The sequence below is a fragment of the Canis lupus genome, chromosome 11, assembly GCF_003254725.2.
Source record: "Canis lupus dingo isolate Sandy chromosome 11, ASM325472v2, whole genome shotgun sequence".
NCBI classification, from domain to species: Eukaryota; Metazoa; Chordata; class Mammalia; order Carnivora; family Canidae; genus Canis; species Canis lupus.
In genome coordinates, this window is record NC_064253.1 from 1,613,081 (window position 1) to 1,630,478 (window position 17,398).

General features: G+C 39.7%; 1 protein-coding gene across 6 annotated transcripts in view; it reads left to right on the top strand.

Annotated features, from left to right (window-relative positions):
* Positions 1 to 17,398, top strand: part of MAPK9 (mitogen-activated protein kinase 9) — a 51,648-nt gene that overhangs the window by 17,759 nt on the left and 16,491 nt on the right. For 4 of the 6 annotated variants that reach the window (XM_025446562.3, XM_025446563.3, XM_025446561.3 and 1 more), the window contains exons 3-5: positions 8,600 to 8,729; positions 11,348 to 11,406; positions 13,644 to 13,782. In XM_025446562.3, coding sequence (XP_025302347.1) covers positions 8,600 to 8,729; positions 11,348 to 11,406; positions 13,644 to 13,782 — 328 coding nt within the window. Of the gene's footprint in view, positions 1 to 8,599; positions 8,730 to 11,347; positions 11,407 to 11,584; positions 11,722 to 13,643; positions 13,783 to 17,398 lie in introns of all 6 variants that reach the window. The other 2 variants (XM_025446564.2, XM_025446565.3) reach the window with 1 other exon arrangement.

A 17,398-nucleotide genomic window follows, 5' to 3' on the forward strand; every position in this document is an offset into this window, starting at 1 on the left:
TGGGGTTTCCCTTTGTAATGATGAAAATCTTTTGGAATGATCTGGATACGGAGGTGGTGACTACATGATAATGTGAATATACCAAACGACACTGAAATCATTCACTTTCAAATGGTGAATTTCATGTGTAAGTGAATCTCACCTCGGACTTTTTTTTAAAAAAAAAGCAAACTGGAAGATGCCTTAAACAAAGGATCTTTGTCATTTATAGTGGATATTTAACTCCTGATACCATAGTATCATATGTGATGACATTTTCATACTATATTATGTATAAAATATGTTGTCATTTTCCTGTAGTAGCTAAATTTATATATTCACAGAATCCTAACAGTAATTTCACTAACTCTTAATATTTTCCTTTACATGATTTTATGACAATTTTATTAATATTTATAGGAGCAGTTTTTATTTCACATGCAGAAAGGTAGGAAGAAAGAAGTATGTTGTCACTAAAAATTTTTTTAATGATTTTATTTGTTTGAGGCAGAGCACAAGCAGGGGGAGGAGCTGAGAGAGAGGGAGAAGCAGGCTCCTCACTGAACAGGGAGCACAATGTGAGGCTTGATCCCAGGATCCTGAGATCATGACCTGAGCCAAAGGCAGACGCTTAGTCAACTGAACCATCCAGGTGCCCCTGTAGTGGCTAAAATTTTAACACCATTCTAAATCTTATCTCTTGCAAATCCCCATTCCCATAGCCTGAGTTTTGATTCAAAGGAAAGATCAAACACTGGGTTTCTGTTCTTTCTTTTTTTTTTTTTTTTAATTTTATTTATTTATGATAGTCACAGAGAGAGAGAGAGAGAGAGAGAGAGGCAGAGACACAGGCAGAGGGAGAAGCGGGCTCCATGCACCGGGAGCCCGATGTGGGATTCGATCCTGGGTCTCCAGGATCGCGCCCTAGGCCAAAGGCAGGCGCCAAACCGCTGCGCCACCTAGGGATCCCGGTTTCTGTTCTTTCTGCTCAAGAAAGAAGTCATTAGGGGATCCCTGGGTGGTGCAGCAGTTTGGCTCCTGCCTTTGGCCCAAGGCGCGATCCTGGAGACCCGGGATCGAATCCCACATCGGGCTCCCGGTGCATGGAGCCTGCTTCTTCCTCTGCCTGTGTCTCTGTCTCTCTCTCTCTCTCTCTCTGTGACTATCATAAATAAATAAAAGTTAAAAAAATAATTAAAAGAAAGAAAGAGGTCATTAGGGGCAGCCCTGGTGGCTCAGTGGTTTAGTGCCACCTTCAGCCACCGGGGTGTGGTCCTGGAGACCCGGGATCGAGTCCCGTGTCAGGCTCCCTGCGTGGAGCCTGCTTCTCCCTCTGCCTGTGTGTCTGCCCCTCTCTCTGTGTCTTTCATAAATAAATAAATAAAATGTTTAAAAAAAAAAAAAAAGAAAGAAGTCGATACTTGGAGCTGATTAAGCCTAATTAATTAGTTAAAACTTAATGAGCCCAGGCACACTCTACAGTTTATTTCACAGTCTTGGATGTCACTATTCACTTACCTTTGTAACACAGCCAATTAATCATTACCAGATCAAAGCCTATTGGCTGGGGTTAACTTTACTGGATGCATGCAAAGGGGGTTAATGTGACACAGATCATTGATGTCTTTTTTTAGAAATGTTGGTACAATTATGAAAATCATTCTTAAACTTCTGAGATGTTTCATCTTTTGGCCTTTAGATGAAGTGTCATCCTGGGATTTGGGCCTACATGGCTAGAGACCTGGTTTCTGTGATTACTACATTGCTCCTCCCCACCAGAGCTGGTGCTGCCTTGCTGTCAGCCAGGGCAGTGGGTGACTGCCCCTCACTTTCCTGCCAGGCTTGAGGCTTCGTGGTCCCGTTGAGCTGCAGCAGTGGTGGTCCTCAAATTGAGAGGAGAGTACTTTTCCCATGAGACTTTCCCCACATCTTCTGAGGACTTCTTCTTGGCTCTATTTTGCATTATTAGCATCTTGGGTATTGGCATTTTGCTAAAAGTTCTCGGAAGAAAAATGTTCTGTACGTGGTGCAAGGAGCAGCCTTACCCCTCGTTTGAATAGAGCAAGAAATCGCTTCTCGACCTTTTGGCTAAGATCAAGTGTGAATAGAGCAAGAAACTACTAATGGTGCCAGACAGACCCCTTTCTGTCCATCAGTGACAGAAAGACCTGAATGTCCCCACCATCAAGCCCTAACTTCTAGATAACCAGTTCTCTCCAGCGTTCCTTTCCCTGCAAACATGGCAGGTTCTTTCCCATGACCATCACTTTTGTTCCCAACGCATGTTCAGTTAGATTGTCCTCAGAAACCCACCAGTCTTTCAAGACACTATCCCTGGTCTTTCAAGATTAATCTCGTGTATGAAATGTCCCCAGGTAATCACAGCTCATGTTTAGAATCCAGCCTCCGCTATGTTGAACCAAATGCTTGATCGATGTGCACATGTGCAAGTGCACATGCGTGTACACACATACACACACACACACACACACACACTATCTCACTCTCACTCCAGAACCATAAAATAGTAAATCTGTTATTTAAACTAGGAAATTTGTGGTAATTTCTTATAATAGTAATAGGAAACTAACACGGGGGCATGCATGTTCTTACTTTTTTTTTTTTTAAGATTTTATTTATTTATGAAAGACACAGAGAGAGAGAGAGAGAGAGAGGCAGAGACATAGGCAGAGGGAGAAGCAGGCTCCATGCAGGGAGCCCGATGTGGGACTCATTCCGGAGACTCTAGTATCACGCCCTGAGCTGAAGGCAGACACTTTAACTGCTGAGCCACCCAGGCATCCCATGTTCTTACATTTTTGAGAAATAAAATATCATAGTAGCAATAGTACATGGTTTACCAAACTTGTTCATTGTCTGTTCAAAGTAGAGCTTTATAAAGACCTAGGGACTGGAGTGTGGGCAAGCCAAGGTACCAGTACTGGAATGGGATTACATGGAAGAGCTGTGATCAGAGTAAAAACAATTTTTAATTGTTTCTGCAATTGTCCTTGATTTGTTTCTATGTTTTTGTTGTTCATTAAAAATATTAGTAAAATAAATTAGGAAGTAAGTTTTAAAATGTTAATAGCTTTGGATTATTCATAAGCATCAACTAAATTATTTAATAAAATTAAGTCATTGGAAGATTTTGACGCTGTAGTGGGGAAAATGTGTGTACATTTCTTTTATATCAATTCAGTTTTTTCTTTGTCCTTCTAAAATCTCAGGTTGTTCAACCAAATTAGGATTATCTGTTTTATGGACAGCTGTAGGAAGTGTATATTTTTAAAAAAATGTTTAATATTGGATCCGGCAGTCCCTAGAAGGGACCATTAACCTGAACATGAAATGGTTAGTCTAGCTCTTACTCCTGTTCCTCTCTCTGGTTCTGTGTACCCATGAATGTTGCCTTGCTCTCACACCGTTTTATTTTCTTTCTAGTAGTGCAAGTAAATAAACACATAACTTTCTGCAACAACATTTCTATGATGAAGAAGGTGTATAGCTTAAAGTGCAGGAAGAGTGTGATTCGAGAGGACTGGGTTCCTAGGCCAGCTGTGATCCACATCGCAGGAGTCTTTTGTGACCTTGGGCAAATCCTTTTGTCTTTGTGGGTCTTAATAGTTTCATCTCTAAAATGAGTGGTTTAGAGCTTCTGGATCAGAAGCTAACAAGATGATCCAGGACAGTTAGTGCAGAAGAGCTTTTAACAAGTTTCTCAAATGTAAAAAGTAATTGGGAACTGGGTGCAGATAAACAGAGCAGAGGAAGTGAGAATAAGTAGACAAGACATTTGCACAAGGAAGAGGACCTATCTATAGTAAAACCCCAAAGAGGCTGTGGGTATAGAGATGACAAATACAGAAAATGAAGATGACACAAGTGGCTAGAAATAGGAGTGTTCATTATGAAACATTCATGCCAGTTGGCTCCCAGCATTCCCGTCCTCACCCTCGCACTCAGCATTTGCACTTAGAGTGCAAGTAGGTGAATGAAGAATTACTAAGACAGGATCCAGAGGAGGGCAGAAGCCTAGTGAGGGGAGCCCCGGATTTGGGGCTCTTTCCCCTGAGGACATTTGAAAATTCTAGAATGGGCAGCTGAGGTATTGAGTAATACTTGAGATTGCCTTGGGGGGCACTGGCAGACAGACATTGGAGCCCAGGGCCCTGTAAGGGGCCTGGTGAACTTCTTCACTTTGAGTGGAGTCCTCTAAAGGACTGCATCCAGGAAGTGAGAATGAACCAGAAAGAAACCGTTCCCTGCAGGCACTGCCACTCTGCTTCAGATCACCTCAGTTCACTGAACTTGAACTGAAATTGCTAGTGCCCTGCACCAGGTACCCAGAAGAAGTGAATTTAAATTCTCCCTAGAGGAAAACAGTATCATACTGGATAGTAAATTATTTCTAGATAGCAACACATAATCACAGATAACTAGTCACTGAGGAGATTAGACAACATGCTCACCAGCACAAACAGAAAAGAAACAGATCCAGAGGGGAAATTGGTATTATTAGATCCAAACTTTTAAGTAGCTATGATATTATGTTCAGGATGGTAAAAGGGAAGATGAAAAATGAGAACTTAGAAAAAAAGAGAACTAAATAGAAACTCTAGAACTGTAAGATAAGAAATCAAATTATGAAATTAAGGGACCATAATTAAGGCAATAATTATTTCCATAATTAAGGAAATTAAGGCAGACCATATAACTGAAGAGAGATTTATCAATCTGAAAAATGGATCAGGAAAAAATTCCAGGATGAAGCCCAAAGAGACAAAAGTATAGAAAACTACAGAAGAGCAGATGTATTAGTTTTCTAGTGCTGCATAATAAATTACCACAAACTTGGTGTTTAAAGAAAAAAAACAGCCATTTATAATATCATAGTACTATAGGTCAGAAATCTGCATGGGCTTGCCCAAGTTTTTGCTCAATATCTCACCAAATTGACATCAAGATGTTGGCTGGGCTGCACTCTCATCTGGAGGCTCTGAGAAAGAATGTGCTTCCAAGCACAGTCACAGGACCCAGTTCCTTGCAGCTGTAAGTCTGAGGTCTCCATCCCTTGCTCTCTGTCAGCCAAGGGCCACCACACTTTTAGAGCCTCCCACATTCCTTCTTACAATGCCGCCCCCCACCCCCATCTTCTAGGCTGCAGTGGTCCGTCTAACCCTTCTCACGATAAAAAATCTCAGACTTTCTCCTCTTCCCAGCAGCCAGAACAAACTCTGCTTCTAAAGGGCTCTTGTCATTAGATTAGCCCCAGCTCCTGTTTCTTAATTTCATGAGAGTATGCTTAGCCTTGTTGTAGGACATGGGTCAATATACGTAAAAATCAAATGTCTAGAAATTGGTAGAATGAACCACTTTGACAGTGGTTTGACATTATCTACTAAAATATATACAGTCTCATCCTTAGCTATGTACTTATCAGAAATGCATGCATAGGGGACTCAGAGCCCTGTGTGAGAACATTTATGACCATGTTTTTTGTAATCGCTTGCAAACTGAAAACAACCAAAGTGTCTATCAACATTATGTCATATAGCCATGCAAAGGCATATTATAGCAATGACACAGAATAGCTACACACAACAACAGACGAGTCTCACAAATGTAATGTTGAGTGAAAGAAGTCAAATTTCAAAAACTAGGCAAAAATAAGCCATGGGAGGTGGGGAGAGGGAGCTTGAAAATTCATGTTTAGCTGGTTGAAGCAAGGAAGTGATTATCATAAAAGTCAGATGTAGTCAGAAGTATCCCTCCTGTCATCTTTGAGGGACAGGAGGGATAGTGATTAGTAGATGTTGTGGGGGTTATTGGAGTGATGCCGACAAAACATGGCTCTTTGTGATAAATCATTAAGCTGAGGAACAGGACAGGAAGTTGAGGAATGAATATCACCAGTACTCAATGTTGGAAATCTGTGGAGTTCTCAGAGAAAATTGAATGTGAAGTCAGAAGACAAACCATCAGTCAAGGCTGAGAGCAAAATAAGATCATTTATCTTCCATACACTTTTTCTGAGGAAATTCCTTGAGGATGTATGTATTCTACCAAGAAAGAGAATATGAGAACATGTATGACCAGAAACATGGGGGCCAGTGAAAAAAATTCCAGGGATGAAGCTGTGCAGCAGGTCTTGAAAGAAATTGCAAGAAAAAAATATCTTCAAGAATGGAATAGACCCCAAACAATATGTGAGTGAGAAGGTAGAAAGTACTGGGGATAGCCTTCAGAAAGGGGTATTTTTCTTCTCCCCACCCCCCCAACTTTTATTTGAGAGAGAGAGAGAGCAAGAGCAGGGAGGAGAGGGAGAAGCAGGTTCCCTGCTGAGGACCTTGGGATCCTCACCTGAGAGAGAGGAAGGCAGATGCTTAACCAACTGAGCTACCCAGGCTCCCTTTCTTTTAATAAGAACAATCCTTCGTTAGGAACTTGTGGTGGAAAAGCTAGAAAGTCATGGTCCACATGTCAAACAGCTTTAAAAGGACATGATGTTTGAACAACTGATGGAATTGAAAAGAATAAGAAAAGAAAATCCATTTGACTGATGCCAGAAGTCGTCTCATTCTCTTGTGAGTGGCAATGAGGGTCATGTGATCCTTAGAAAATGAAATGTCATCTCAGCTCTGCAATTAGGAACTTTGACATGTGCCTGCATACATAGTCTCTTTGTCTTGGTTTTCAACTTTTGGACACATCCAAAACAAGCCCAGAAGACTTAGTTGTAGAGTAAGGAGATATGTTCTCTGGCTTGACTATTTGAGACAGAGTTTGGAGGAAGGGAAAGAGAGCAGAGCGTGCTGAAGGCCAAAGAGATGGACTGTGATGGCCTCATCTTACATACTGGAGGTCCTGAGGTTCCCTTGAAAGTTGATAGAACAAGAAGTTTAGGCACATTGTTTGGAGTTATAAAGGTAACCAAGGGAAAAGTTTAAAATAACATGAGAGCAAAAAACTGGGAGGAGTTCGGGGTTTCAAGTAAAGTGACTAAATCTTTAGTTTTGGGGGAGTAGATAGACAATTTCTGAAACTGATAAATGAGAAAATAATGATAAAAGTATATTTGGAGTTGAGAGTGAGCACAAGAATTCAAACCAGAAGTAATTGAAGGTGGTTTTTCCAAGGATTGGCACTAGTAGTGGAAATAGGTGTCTGTACACGTCTGCCCATTTGGCTCATTTTGAACAAAAACTTTTGAGATCAAAAAAGGTGTAACTGTTGTCACATTTTAAGACTGATAAATATAGGTACAAGTACACATGTATATTAATTGTTGCACAAGTAGATTTATCATTAACATTTTATAATTTGTATGAATGGTGCATTTTCATATGAGCATGAAGATTTACATATGTGTATACATGTACACATAATGTGACCTGAATTAGAAATAATTACAAAGTAACATGATCTCTAGCCTTCGATTTAAAAAAGATTGACCTGAGGATTGTTGGCAGAAAAACACTAATAGAAATGAATAAGTGAAAACAGTGTTACAAACTGAATAAAATAAATACATAGAAATAATATATTTTTTAAGATTTTATTTATTTGAGGGAGTCAGCATGAGGGAAGGTGCAAACGGGGGGAGGGGCAGAGGGAGAGGGAGAAGCAGACTCCCCCAACAGCAGGGAGCCCAACTCAGGGCTCGATCCCAGGACCCTGGGATCACAACCAGAGTGGAAGGCAGATGCTTAACTGACTGAGCCTCCCAGGCGCCCCCCTGGGTAAACTATGAGCGAAGCATCATAGTTTAAATGATGCTTCGGTTCTTAGGTGGTCCTTAGCAGCTTTTGGCCTCTGATGAGTAGCTGAAGGGTAATAATAGCACCAGGAGTGCCATTAGTACTAATTTGTACAGAATGTACAATCAGGCTACTCAATTTTTCCTATTTTCTGGAAGAAAAAGGAACCATGGCTTTCAGCTGGGAACTTGAGATGCCAGAAACACAGCCTCTGCAAGATTTTATTCATACTATAATGGTACAAGGAGTTATTTCTAGCAGGATTTTATATATAGTAATTGCTTACATTAGGGGTTTTGTATCTTAGGGATTTTACCACGAGCTGAGATGCTGGCTTCTGTTTTCTTTTAGATTCTTTTGTCTGGGGAAAAACACAAACAAAGCTTCTCATAATATTCTTCTCATGAGCTCAACCCTCTCCTCCACCGTGATATGCCAGAATATATTTATATTTTATTCTGTGATATCCAGTGACTGTTTCAATTTATTGGCATATTTAAACTGAAGACTTCATTTCTTGACTGGTCTTACATGCTTTGTATTGAATTACTTGTTTCCAAATACAATAATGTCAACCAATATAATGAGAAGTCAGTGTGCCTCCTAACTGCAGCTGGCATGTTCGTGCTTCTGCAAAGGAGTCAGTCCATTCTACCCTCTTAGCCCCCTTGCCTTGCTCTTGGTGTGTAGAGGTACCCTAAGTGGAAACAAGCTGAAAGGTATTTCCTTATTTGTTACTTAGTCAAAAAGAGAATACATTGAACAAAGACCAAAAAGAGAATACATTGAACAAAGACCGTGCACTGCAGTCTTTTCCAGAATCATCCTAATGGGTTCCTTATTATATTTCCTGATTACAGTGCCGCTTTTGATACAGTTCTTGGGATAAATGTTGCAGTCAAGAAACTGAGTCGTCCTTTTCAGAATCAGACTCATGCAAAGAGAGCTTACCGTGAACTCGTCCTCTTAAAATGTGTCAATCATAAAAATGTAAGTTATGTCTATGTTTTCCTCTGATAATATGGTCAACAATATGGTAATCTTGTGGGTCTTTGGAAATACCTTGAGTTCAGAACTCAAGTAAACTAGTAATAACAGTAACTATTTAAATGGTTCTATTTTATTGACAAAAATTTTTTAATTTTATTTATTTGAGAGAGAGAGAGAGCATGAGTGAGGTGAGGGGCAGAGGCAGAAGCCGACTCCCCACTCAGCAGGGAGTCCGATGTAGGGCTCCATCCTGGGATCATGACCTGAGTCAAAGGTAGATACTTAACCGCCTGAGCCACCTAGGTGCCCCTTATTGACATAATTCTTAATCAGCATTGGGGGAATTGAAGTCAGCCAGAAGCATCATGGTTCAGTCTAGGTCTGATAGCAATATCAATTAACCCTGCATCATTTGACTTTCACTATTTCTGTTACTATAAAATGGCAATAATATTGACCTAACAAACTGAGAAACACCTAGATAATTTCTTAGAAAAACATTGTTCTACAAAGTGACTTTTTACTTTGTATGATGGAAGTTTCATTTCTAAATAAATGTGAGTAGATGGTGTGGTATTCAAGATAGCTGTACTTGACATCTCCACAGAAATCAAAGCACTGTAAATTTCGAGGAGAAATTGTATGTCTTCAGAAAATGAGGTACTCAGGCACATTGTATGTCCACTACTGGTCTCAGAGCATGATTCTGATAACCTTGCCATGTTATAAAAATCATAAAATGTAATGTCTGGAAGGGGCTTTGGAGATCACCCCTTGTGACCCCTTTTTTTGTTGTGGGGGATGAGTATTCAAGACTACACTCAATACTACGTGACTCCCTTTGTTTTAGCGTTTATGCTGGATCTTTATGGTACAGGAACATTATGTACAAAACTAAGATAGGTTTATTCTTTTGAGTCTGTGGTTTGAATTTGTTTTTAATTTCTCCAATGCATACTTTATTTTTATACATTAAAATTTTTTTCAGGTTACATGAAACTATGATTATTATTTTTTAAATTCAAATAAAATAAACAAGGCAAAAATCATTGAATCCCTCAGAACCCTACCATTAACGTTTTGGTGAGCATTCTTACACATGTATCATATGTACATGAGCACAATCAGCTATGTTACTGTGAGTCCTGCCTTTTCCCTTAGGAATGTTTCTGGACCTCAAATACATTACATAGTGTACTATTATTAATACACAATAATTTATTTAGCCAGTCACCTGTTACTGGTTTTTAGATTGCTTCCAGTTTTTGCTATTATAACCAATGCTGCAATAAACATCCTTATACATGCATCTTTGCACACCTGTCCAGGTGAACTTCTTAGCCAGAGCATATACTGCACATTTCTAATTTTAATATATGCTGACAAATTGACCTCAAGGAAGACTGTCAATGAAAAGTTAATGAAAGTTTTGCACTTTCATTAAGATTATCTGAGGGAAAAAAAGAATATCAAAGAATGTGTTTTATTTCAGAATCCCCTCAGGACTATGTACATATTATACATTTTTTTGTTGTTGTACTTTACCAACCTGAGAAATGACAAATGATATTTTATTCTTACTTGTGAGGTTAATTTCTTTCCATACTTTTTAAGCCATTTATTGTTAAAGAACTTGTTTCCCATGGCCTTTGGCAATTTTTCTCTTGGGCTGTTTTTCTCTTTCTTATGCATTTATAGAGGATCTTTGTATATTAAAGCTATCAACCCTCACTTCTTTTCCATTTCAACTCATTTAGGTTGCTTTTGCCATACCAAAATTTTTTTTTTTTTTTTTTTTTTTTTTTTTGGTTTGTTGGTCTTGGTTTGGGTTTAACACAACACATGTCCTTGGTTTCCTATCATGCTTAGAAAAGGCGGTTCTTCACCAGGATTACATAAATGTTTATCCACATTTTAATATTTTGTGGTTTCGTGGTTTACATTTAAATCTTTGTTCCATTTTGAGTTGATGTGAAGATCAAAGTATGGATTTGGTTTTATTTTGCACTCGGTCAGCCAGCCACCCCAATCCTATCTACTCAATCATTCATCTTTCCCTTGGTCATTTAAAATGATAGAGGACATGTGTGATTCTCAAGCAGTGGGACTCACTGTTTAACTGTTGTGGTACCAGGACCAATGTCTTGTGGTAAAGGTCTTTCTAGAACTCTCTTAAGTAAATACATAATACTGTGAGGGATTCATCTTCATCATTCTAAAAATACAAGCTTCATATTTCAAAAGTTTAGAAATTTGTAGATAGTATTTCAGTTTTCAGAGTTAACATATTGCTTTCATATTTTTTTGCCCGTAATTTCTACTTTTTTATGTTCAGAGCCCGAATGACATTATGTGTTAAAATTCTGTCATAATAAGATACTAGAGACACATAAAATGTGATGTGATTAAAAGCACATCTTATTTCCAGGATGAGAATCCTAATCATTTAACTTTTCTCATATACCATGTAACAGGATGTTTTGGTAAAACTAATAATAAATACTGAGCTCTGCTATGCTTTGTTTTTCAGTTTTAATACATTTTCATGTTAATTTTTATAATTATGTAGAGTTAGAGTTACCTGATGTGCTGAGGTATAATAAACCTTCTCTTTTCAGATAATTAGTTTGTTAAATGTGTTTACACCACAAAAGACTCTAGAAGAATTTCAAGATGTGTAAGTATCGTTTTTACTCAGTAATACACTATGTATCAAAGACTAAATATTTAGAAAAGAAAGTAACTGCTTTTTTTTTTATTTAGGAAATGTAGGTAGCAATATATTTAGCCACTTTTTTCTGTGGAGGAGAAATAGTAAGGAAGATAAATAATAATATTCAACTGTTTGTACCTAGATATTATCATCTCCCTAACAGAGAAAGGATGATTGAAAATAATTCTTCAGAGCAAACAGTGACCATTAATGCTGCCCATTTGCTTTGCTGAAATATGAAATGTTTTTCTCCAGCCTCCTGAAAGCCAGGATTACAGGGTTTGAGGGTTTATAATTATTATTTGAAATCGTTACATCATTAAATGTTATGTGTTTCCAAAATCTGAAACAGAATTATCTTACTAGCAATAAAATATTAATTTATCGTATTGAGGTATAATGCACAACTAATGCTAAACTTACTGGTGTGTTCATTCAACAAATATTTGATTGCCACTCATGTGCTAGGCACTCTCTTGGACTTACTTGAGGGAACAAAACAGGCAAAAATCCCTTTTATTATTAAAAATTGCATGTAGTCATACTCACTTTTAGAGCTCTGAGAGAGAGAAGAAAAATAACCAACAAAAGTCAGGAAATGATGCTCATAAGGACTTAGCACATACTCTGGAAGAAGCAGAACTGGGTTTAGGGAATCAGAAGTGCTGGGACTTGGAAGTCAGGTTGAGATTGTAAGCAGGGTGGTTGGAGAAAGACCTCACTGTATTGGTGACATCTGAAGAAAGCCTTCAAGGAAGTGAGGGGTTAGTCCTATAGATATTTGAGGGAAGGTAGGTTCAAATAAAAGGAACAGGTAGTACAAAGGAGTGGAAGTGGAGCCATACCTGGTGTGCTTTAAGAGCTGCGAGTAGCCAGTGTGGCTGGAGCAAGGGGAGCAGATGAGAGAAGAGGGTGGGCTCAGGGAAGTGATGGGGCCACACACTGCTGGGCCTCTAAGCCATTGGAAAGACTTCCTTTTACTCCAAGGCAAGGCAGAGTGAGCTTCCCTGACTTACATGTTCAAAGAATAGCTTTAGTTTCTGTGTTGGGAACTCACCACAAAGGGTGGTGACACAGAAGCCCAGTTAGGAGGCTGTTGCAGCAACATAGGGGAAAGGTTATGGTGGTTGCATTTAGACCAGAGGGTAATAGGTAAAGGGGAGAGACTGGAGGCTGAAATGTCCTGAAGGGGAAGCTATGGTGGAGGACTGCAGTATGAGGAGGGAGAGGCTAAGGATGACACCTGGTGCTGGCCTGAGCCCCTTGCAGCCTGACAGTGCTCCCACCTGAGCCGAGGAGGGCTAAGGCAGCACAGACTGGAAAGTGAGGTGGAATCAAAGGCTCAGTTTTAGACATGGGCCTCACAGTGCCTCTTGGATACCCAAGTAGGCCTAGGATGTGGGCAGGTGGATACATGAGCCTGGGGTTCAGGAGAGAGGTCTGGGTGCAAGATATGAACTTGAGAGCTGACAGTCAGTGGATGGTATTTAAAGTATTGAGACCAGAGATCAGTAAGACTGGGATAGTCAGAGAAGAGAAGGAGGCCAAGGACCAAGCATCAACACCCCCCAACAGTAAGGTGTTGGGGAGAGGAGCAGGGCACAGTCAGCAAGACTGTAGGACAGGCCTTTGGGTTTAGCAACATACAAGGAAGTGCCCAGGAACCTGGGCGAGGACAGGTTCAGCAGTGTGTGGGGGCACAAGCCCCATCAGAGTGAGATGGAGAAAAAAATGGGAGAAGAATTGGTGATGCCAAGTGTCGATACCTCTTTGGGGAGTTTTGCTTACAAAGAGAGGGAGAATATGGGGCATGGCTGGTGGGGAAAGAAGGTCAAAAGTTTTCTTAACATAAAAAAAGTAGCAGCATGATTTCTATACTAGTGAGTATGATCCAATAGCAAATAAATAAAGATGTATGTGAGATTTTGAATGTTTGAGATTGTTTACTATTACATAAAAATTGTTTTAATTTGAAATGTATCATTTTTTTAAAACTTCTACTAAGTTCCATTACATGTTTAACTTTTTTACAAGACACCTTATAAATATTTAGAGAAAATAAGTTATCTTTTTTTATACTTTAGCCAGTGCAATAACTAGGTAGTAAATTATTACTGTTTCATAGAAATATAGTTCAGTAACCATAAAGGAATTTAGGGTGATTTTTATATGTACATGGCTGATCTTTTTTTCTTTCCCAGGTATTTGGTTATGGAGCTAATGGATGCTAACTTATGTCAGGTTATTCACATGGAGTTAGACCATGAAAGAATGTCCTACCTTCTTTACCAGATGCTCTGTGGTATTAAACATCTGCATTCAGCTGGTATAATTCATAGAGTAAGTGCTGACACCATGTCAGTTTTATTTTTAAAATCACAATCATTTTGTTATCGTGATTGTCTAGGTACAAAAGAACTATTTTTTAAAAAGTCATCAGTGTCAAGCATCCAAAAACCTATGGAATCGTGTTAAAGTCCCCAAATACCATTGAGATTAGAAGACATTTGTGGAGCACTTCATTCGCAGGAGCTACTCTGGATGCAGGCTTGAGCTACTCTGTTTGATGCTGTGGAAGAAATCTTATTTTTTTTTAATCTTTAATTTTGAAGTATTGTAAAATTTTAAAGTTATAAGAATGGAACAGAGAACTCCCAAGTATTATTAAGCCAGAATCATCTATTGTTAATACATTTGCCATATTTGAAATACCATTTTTAATGAGGCAGGAATTTAGGTTCGGGATGGGGAAAAGTTAGAGGCTAAGTAGTAAATGATACCGTTGCTTGAGAAATCATACATAAATTATGGGTCAAATATCCATGTCTCATATTGTAAAACTTTGCCACTCCAGCATTCTGGCCCCACTGATGGGAACTTTTAGAATGGCCCTGGGTGGGCGTCTTCACTGGGCTAACCTGGGATTTGATGACAGAGTTGCCATTAAGGTCAGGAAGTAACCATGAAAAACCAGCGGGATACAGTGTAACTCTCTAAGCTGATTTTATTAGTTTTTGTTTCTTTTTTTATTTCTATCACTGTGTAAGCAGAACATCATGATAGAATCTTCTTTAACTACTAGAATGTTGAGCGAGACTCCAGGCAGAGATAATAGAATTTTGTTGGAAACATTCTTGGCGTTCCCTAAGTTATTACCATACTAATTTTGTCGACAGACTATCTTTAGATATTATATTTCCAACATCAAGAAGTTGTCACTTCTCTGAACCAAAATCTGTGTGGGGAGAAAGATAGTGAGACCAGAACAATGAAGCCTATTCATATAGAAAAGAATAGAGAGATTTTCAATGATGCAGTAGATTTGTTAGGTGCCAGGAAAATGTTGGCCACAGTGGCACAGCCCGCCAGTCCGGAGAGAACCAAGCTGCCCTTGCCTCACACCATGAGCCTCAGGTCTGTGACTTCAAAGCCAGTAAGCCTGGGCATCATACCTGGTCCTCCTCCCAGGGCCTGTCTGGGGCCTAACACGCTTGTAAAGCACCCAGCTCCTGACAGTGCTATTTCTGAAAAATACAGCCTTTGCTGCCACCAGGTGTTCAGTTAAAATAATATAAATTCTGTTGACAAATTTGCTTTTAAAATAGTACTACTATTTAAAAAAAATAGTACTATTCATTTTTTTCTTTAGTTTTTATTTAAATCCCAGTTGGTTAACATACAGTGTAATATTAGTTTCAGGCACATAACAGTGATTCAGTACTCCTTAAATCACCAGGTGCTCATCATGCGTGCCCTCCTTACTCCCATCACCTGTTTCCCCCATCCACCTACTTTTCTCCCCTCTGGTTGTCTTTTGGTTTGTCTCGCTCTTTTTTTCTGTTTGCTTACTTGTTTCTTAAATTCTGCACATGAGTGAAATCATACAGCATTTGTCTTTCTCTCACTTCTTTCACCTAGCATAATAGTACCCATTTTTTAAAATTAAAAAAAAAGATTTCCCAATACACCATTCTGTATGTCTGCCTAAAATTTTACAGGCCATTACATAAATTAAGACACTCTTAGCAGCTCTTAAACAGATTTTGCTTTAAATTCACACTTTAGAATAAGTTTCCAGACTTATTATTATTAGGCTTCATTATATTAAGCCTTATTGGTTTTGTAAATGAACACAGTTTGCCTGACTTGTGTCTTTCTTCTCAGGCCCAGAGATGTGTGGGGAAACAATATCCTCCCGTTCCTGGGGACCTATTCAGGGCTGCAGGACACATGCCCATGTTAGGGAATATTCAGTCCCTGGAGTTTGGTCCCACTCCCACTAACCACAATGTCAAAGGGAGTTCAAAGAGGTGTCTGCTTTGCCCAGCACAGTGTTTAGAAACCTGAGAATACCCGAGCAAATGATCCCATGGACCACTTCTCCATCCTGTCCACCACCCCACCAGGCCTTGCCACTGCCCCTTCTCACCTTGTACCTGCGCACACATTCATAGGTCTACCAGGCTTTATGTTTGCTCATGAAAGTACCACATGCTCCTTATGGGAAAGGGAGATAGAACAAATAGTGAGAGGCCTGAGTTGGCCCAGCCCACCCACGAGAGATGATGAGTTGCAAGAGCCTTTTAATGAGTTAACGGTTGTCCACGAGCCATTCTAGTCCTTTTTCCTGTATACAACACCATACTCAAGGTGTGCACTTTCAGTTTTGCTTATTAAAATGCTTCTGTATTAAAAGCAAAATTTAATTATTTGAAAAATAAAACACCAATAGTTCCACGACTTTTTATCTTTACAATTCAAAAAACTAAAAGACGGGAAAGTCCCCCAGCTCTCCACTGTTGCCTGGAGGTGGCCAGTGACAGCAATTGGTTGTGTTTCCTCCCAAACTTGACAGTGATGCTCTTTTCTTACTTATGCTAATACCAACATTATCTGTGTATACTTATGTCCTTTCCAATTTATCCTTTTCAAACAAGATCCTCTTGTATGTAATTGTTCTGAAACTCACTAAACAACTTGGTTGGTATGTTCCTTATTTTAATCAAGGATCAAATAGTTCTACAAATATATATTAAAAAAAACAAAGTCCCCATGTCCTCTGAATTTCTCACTCCCCAGAAGCAAACTCATTTCTTTCAGCTGTTATTTTGGTGTTTATCCCCATACCTTGAAATAATATCATACCTTTATTCATTGGCCTTTTTTTCAGTTTCGGGCATAAAGTACCAATTTAGCTCCCTTTCATCAACACAGACCTCCCTACCCCGCCACCTTTCCTGTTCCCTGACCTCCCAGGTATTTACAGCATCATTGGATTTGGACCATGATCCCTAAACGCTCTCTGATGCACACTCCTCTGTTTATACTGTGATTGGATTTCTTTTCCTTTCAGCTTTTTGTCTGTGGAGTTAACAACACCTGTCTTTTATTAGTTTGCATTTTGGCCTTTGTTGTTTTGTTTTTCAAGGAGCGAGCAGTATGTTATATACCCACAGTGCACTCAGCCAGCTCATTTCCTGCCTCTCTGCTGCTTTTTGTCCCTATAGAGCATGTGGGGACTTTCATGCACAACATTGGCATGCCAGGATAGGATTAGACACACAAGACACGTTCTGGAAGAAAGCCTGTGAGGAGGAACCAGGGAGTGGGCTGGAGGGGGTGGAGAGGCAGACAGAAGACAGCTCAGGTCTGACCCCCTGGAAGAGCCACAACTGTGGTACAGCTCTCAGACAACTTTGCCCACCCCAGAGTCCATGGGCCATCTGTCAGGGGAGTCTGCTGTCTCACAGGAATGGGTTTCTGCCCCACACAGTCACTGGCCAAGAGCCACACAGGTCAGGAGAAGCTCCCCGGTTCTCCCCATGGACCTCTCTTCCTGAGGGGAAATTGAGAAGAGGGCAGCCACAGGAGAACACTTTAGCTCCTGTCACTGCAGTTGTTATCTGGGCCCTAGCAGGTGCTCTTTCTCTATGCTCTCAGCCATCACCTCAGCAGG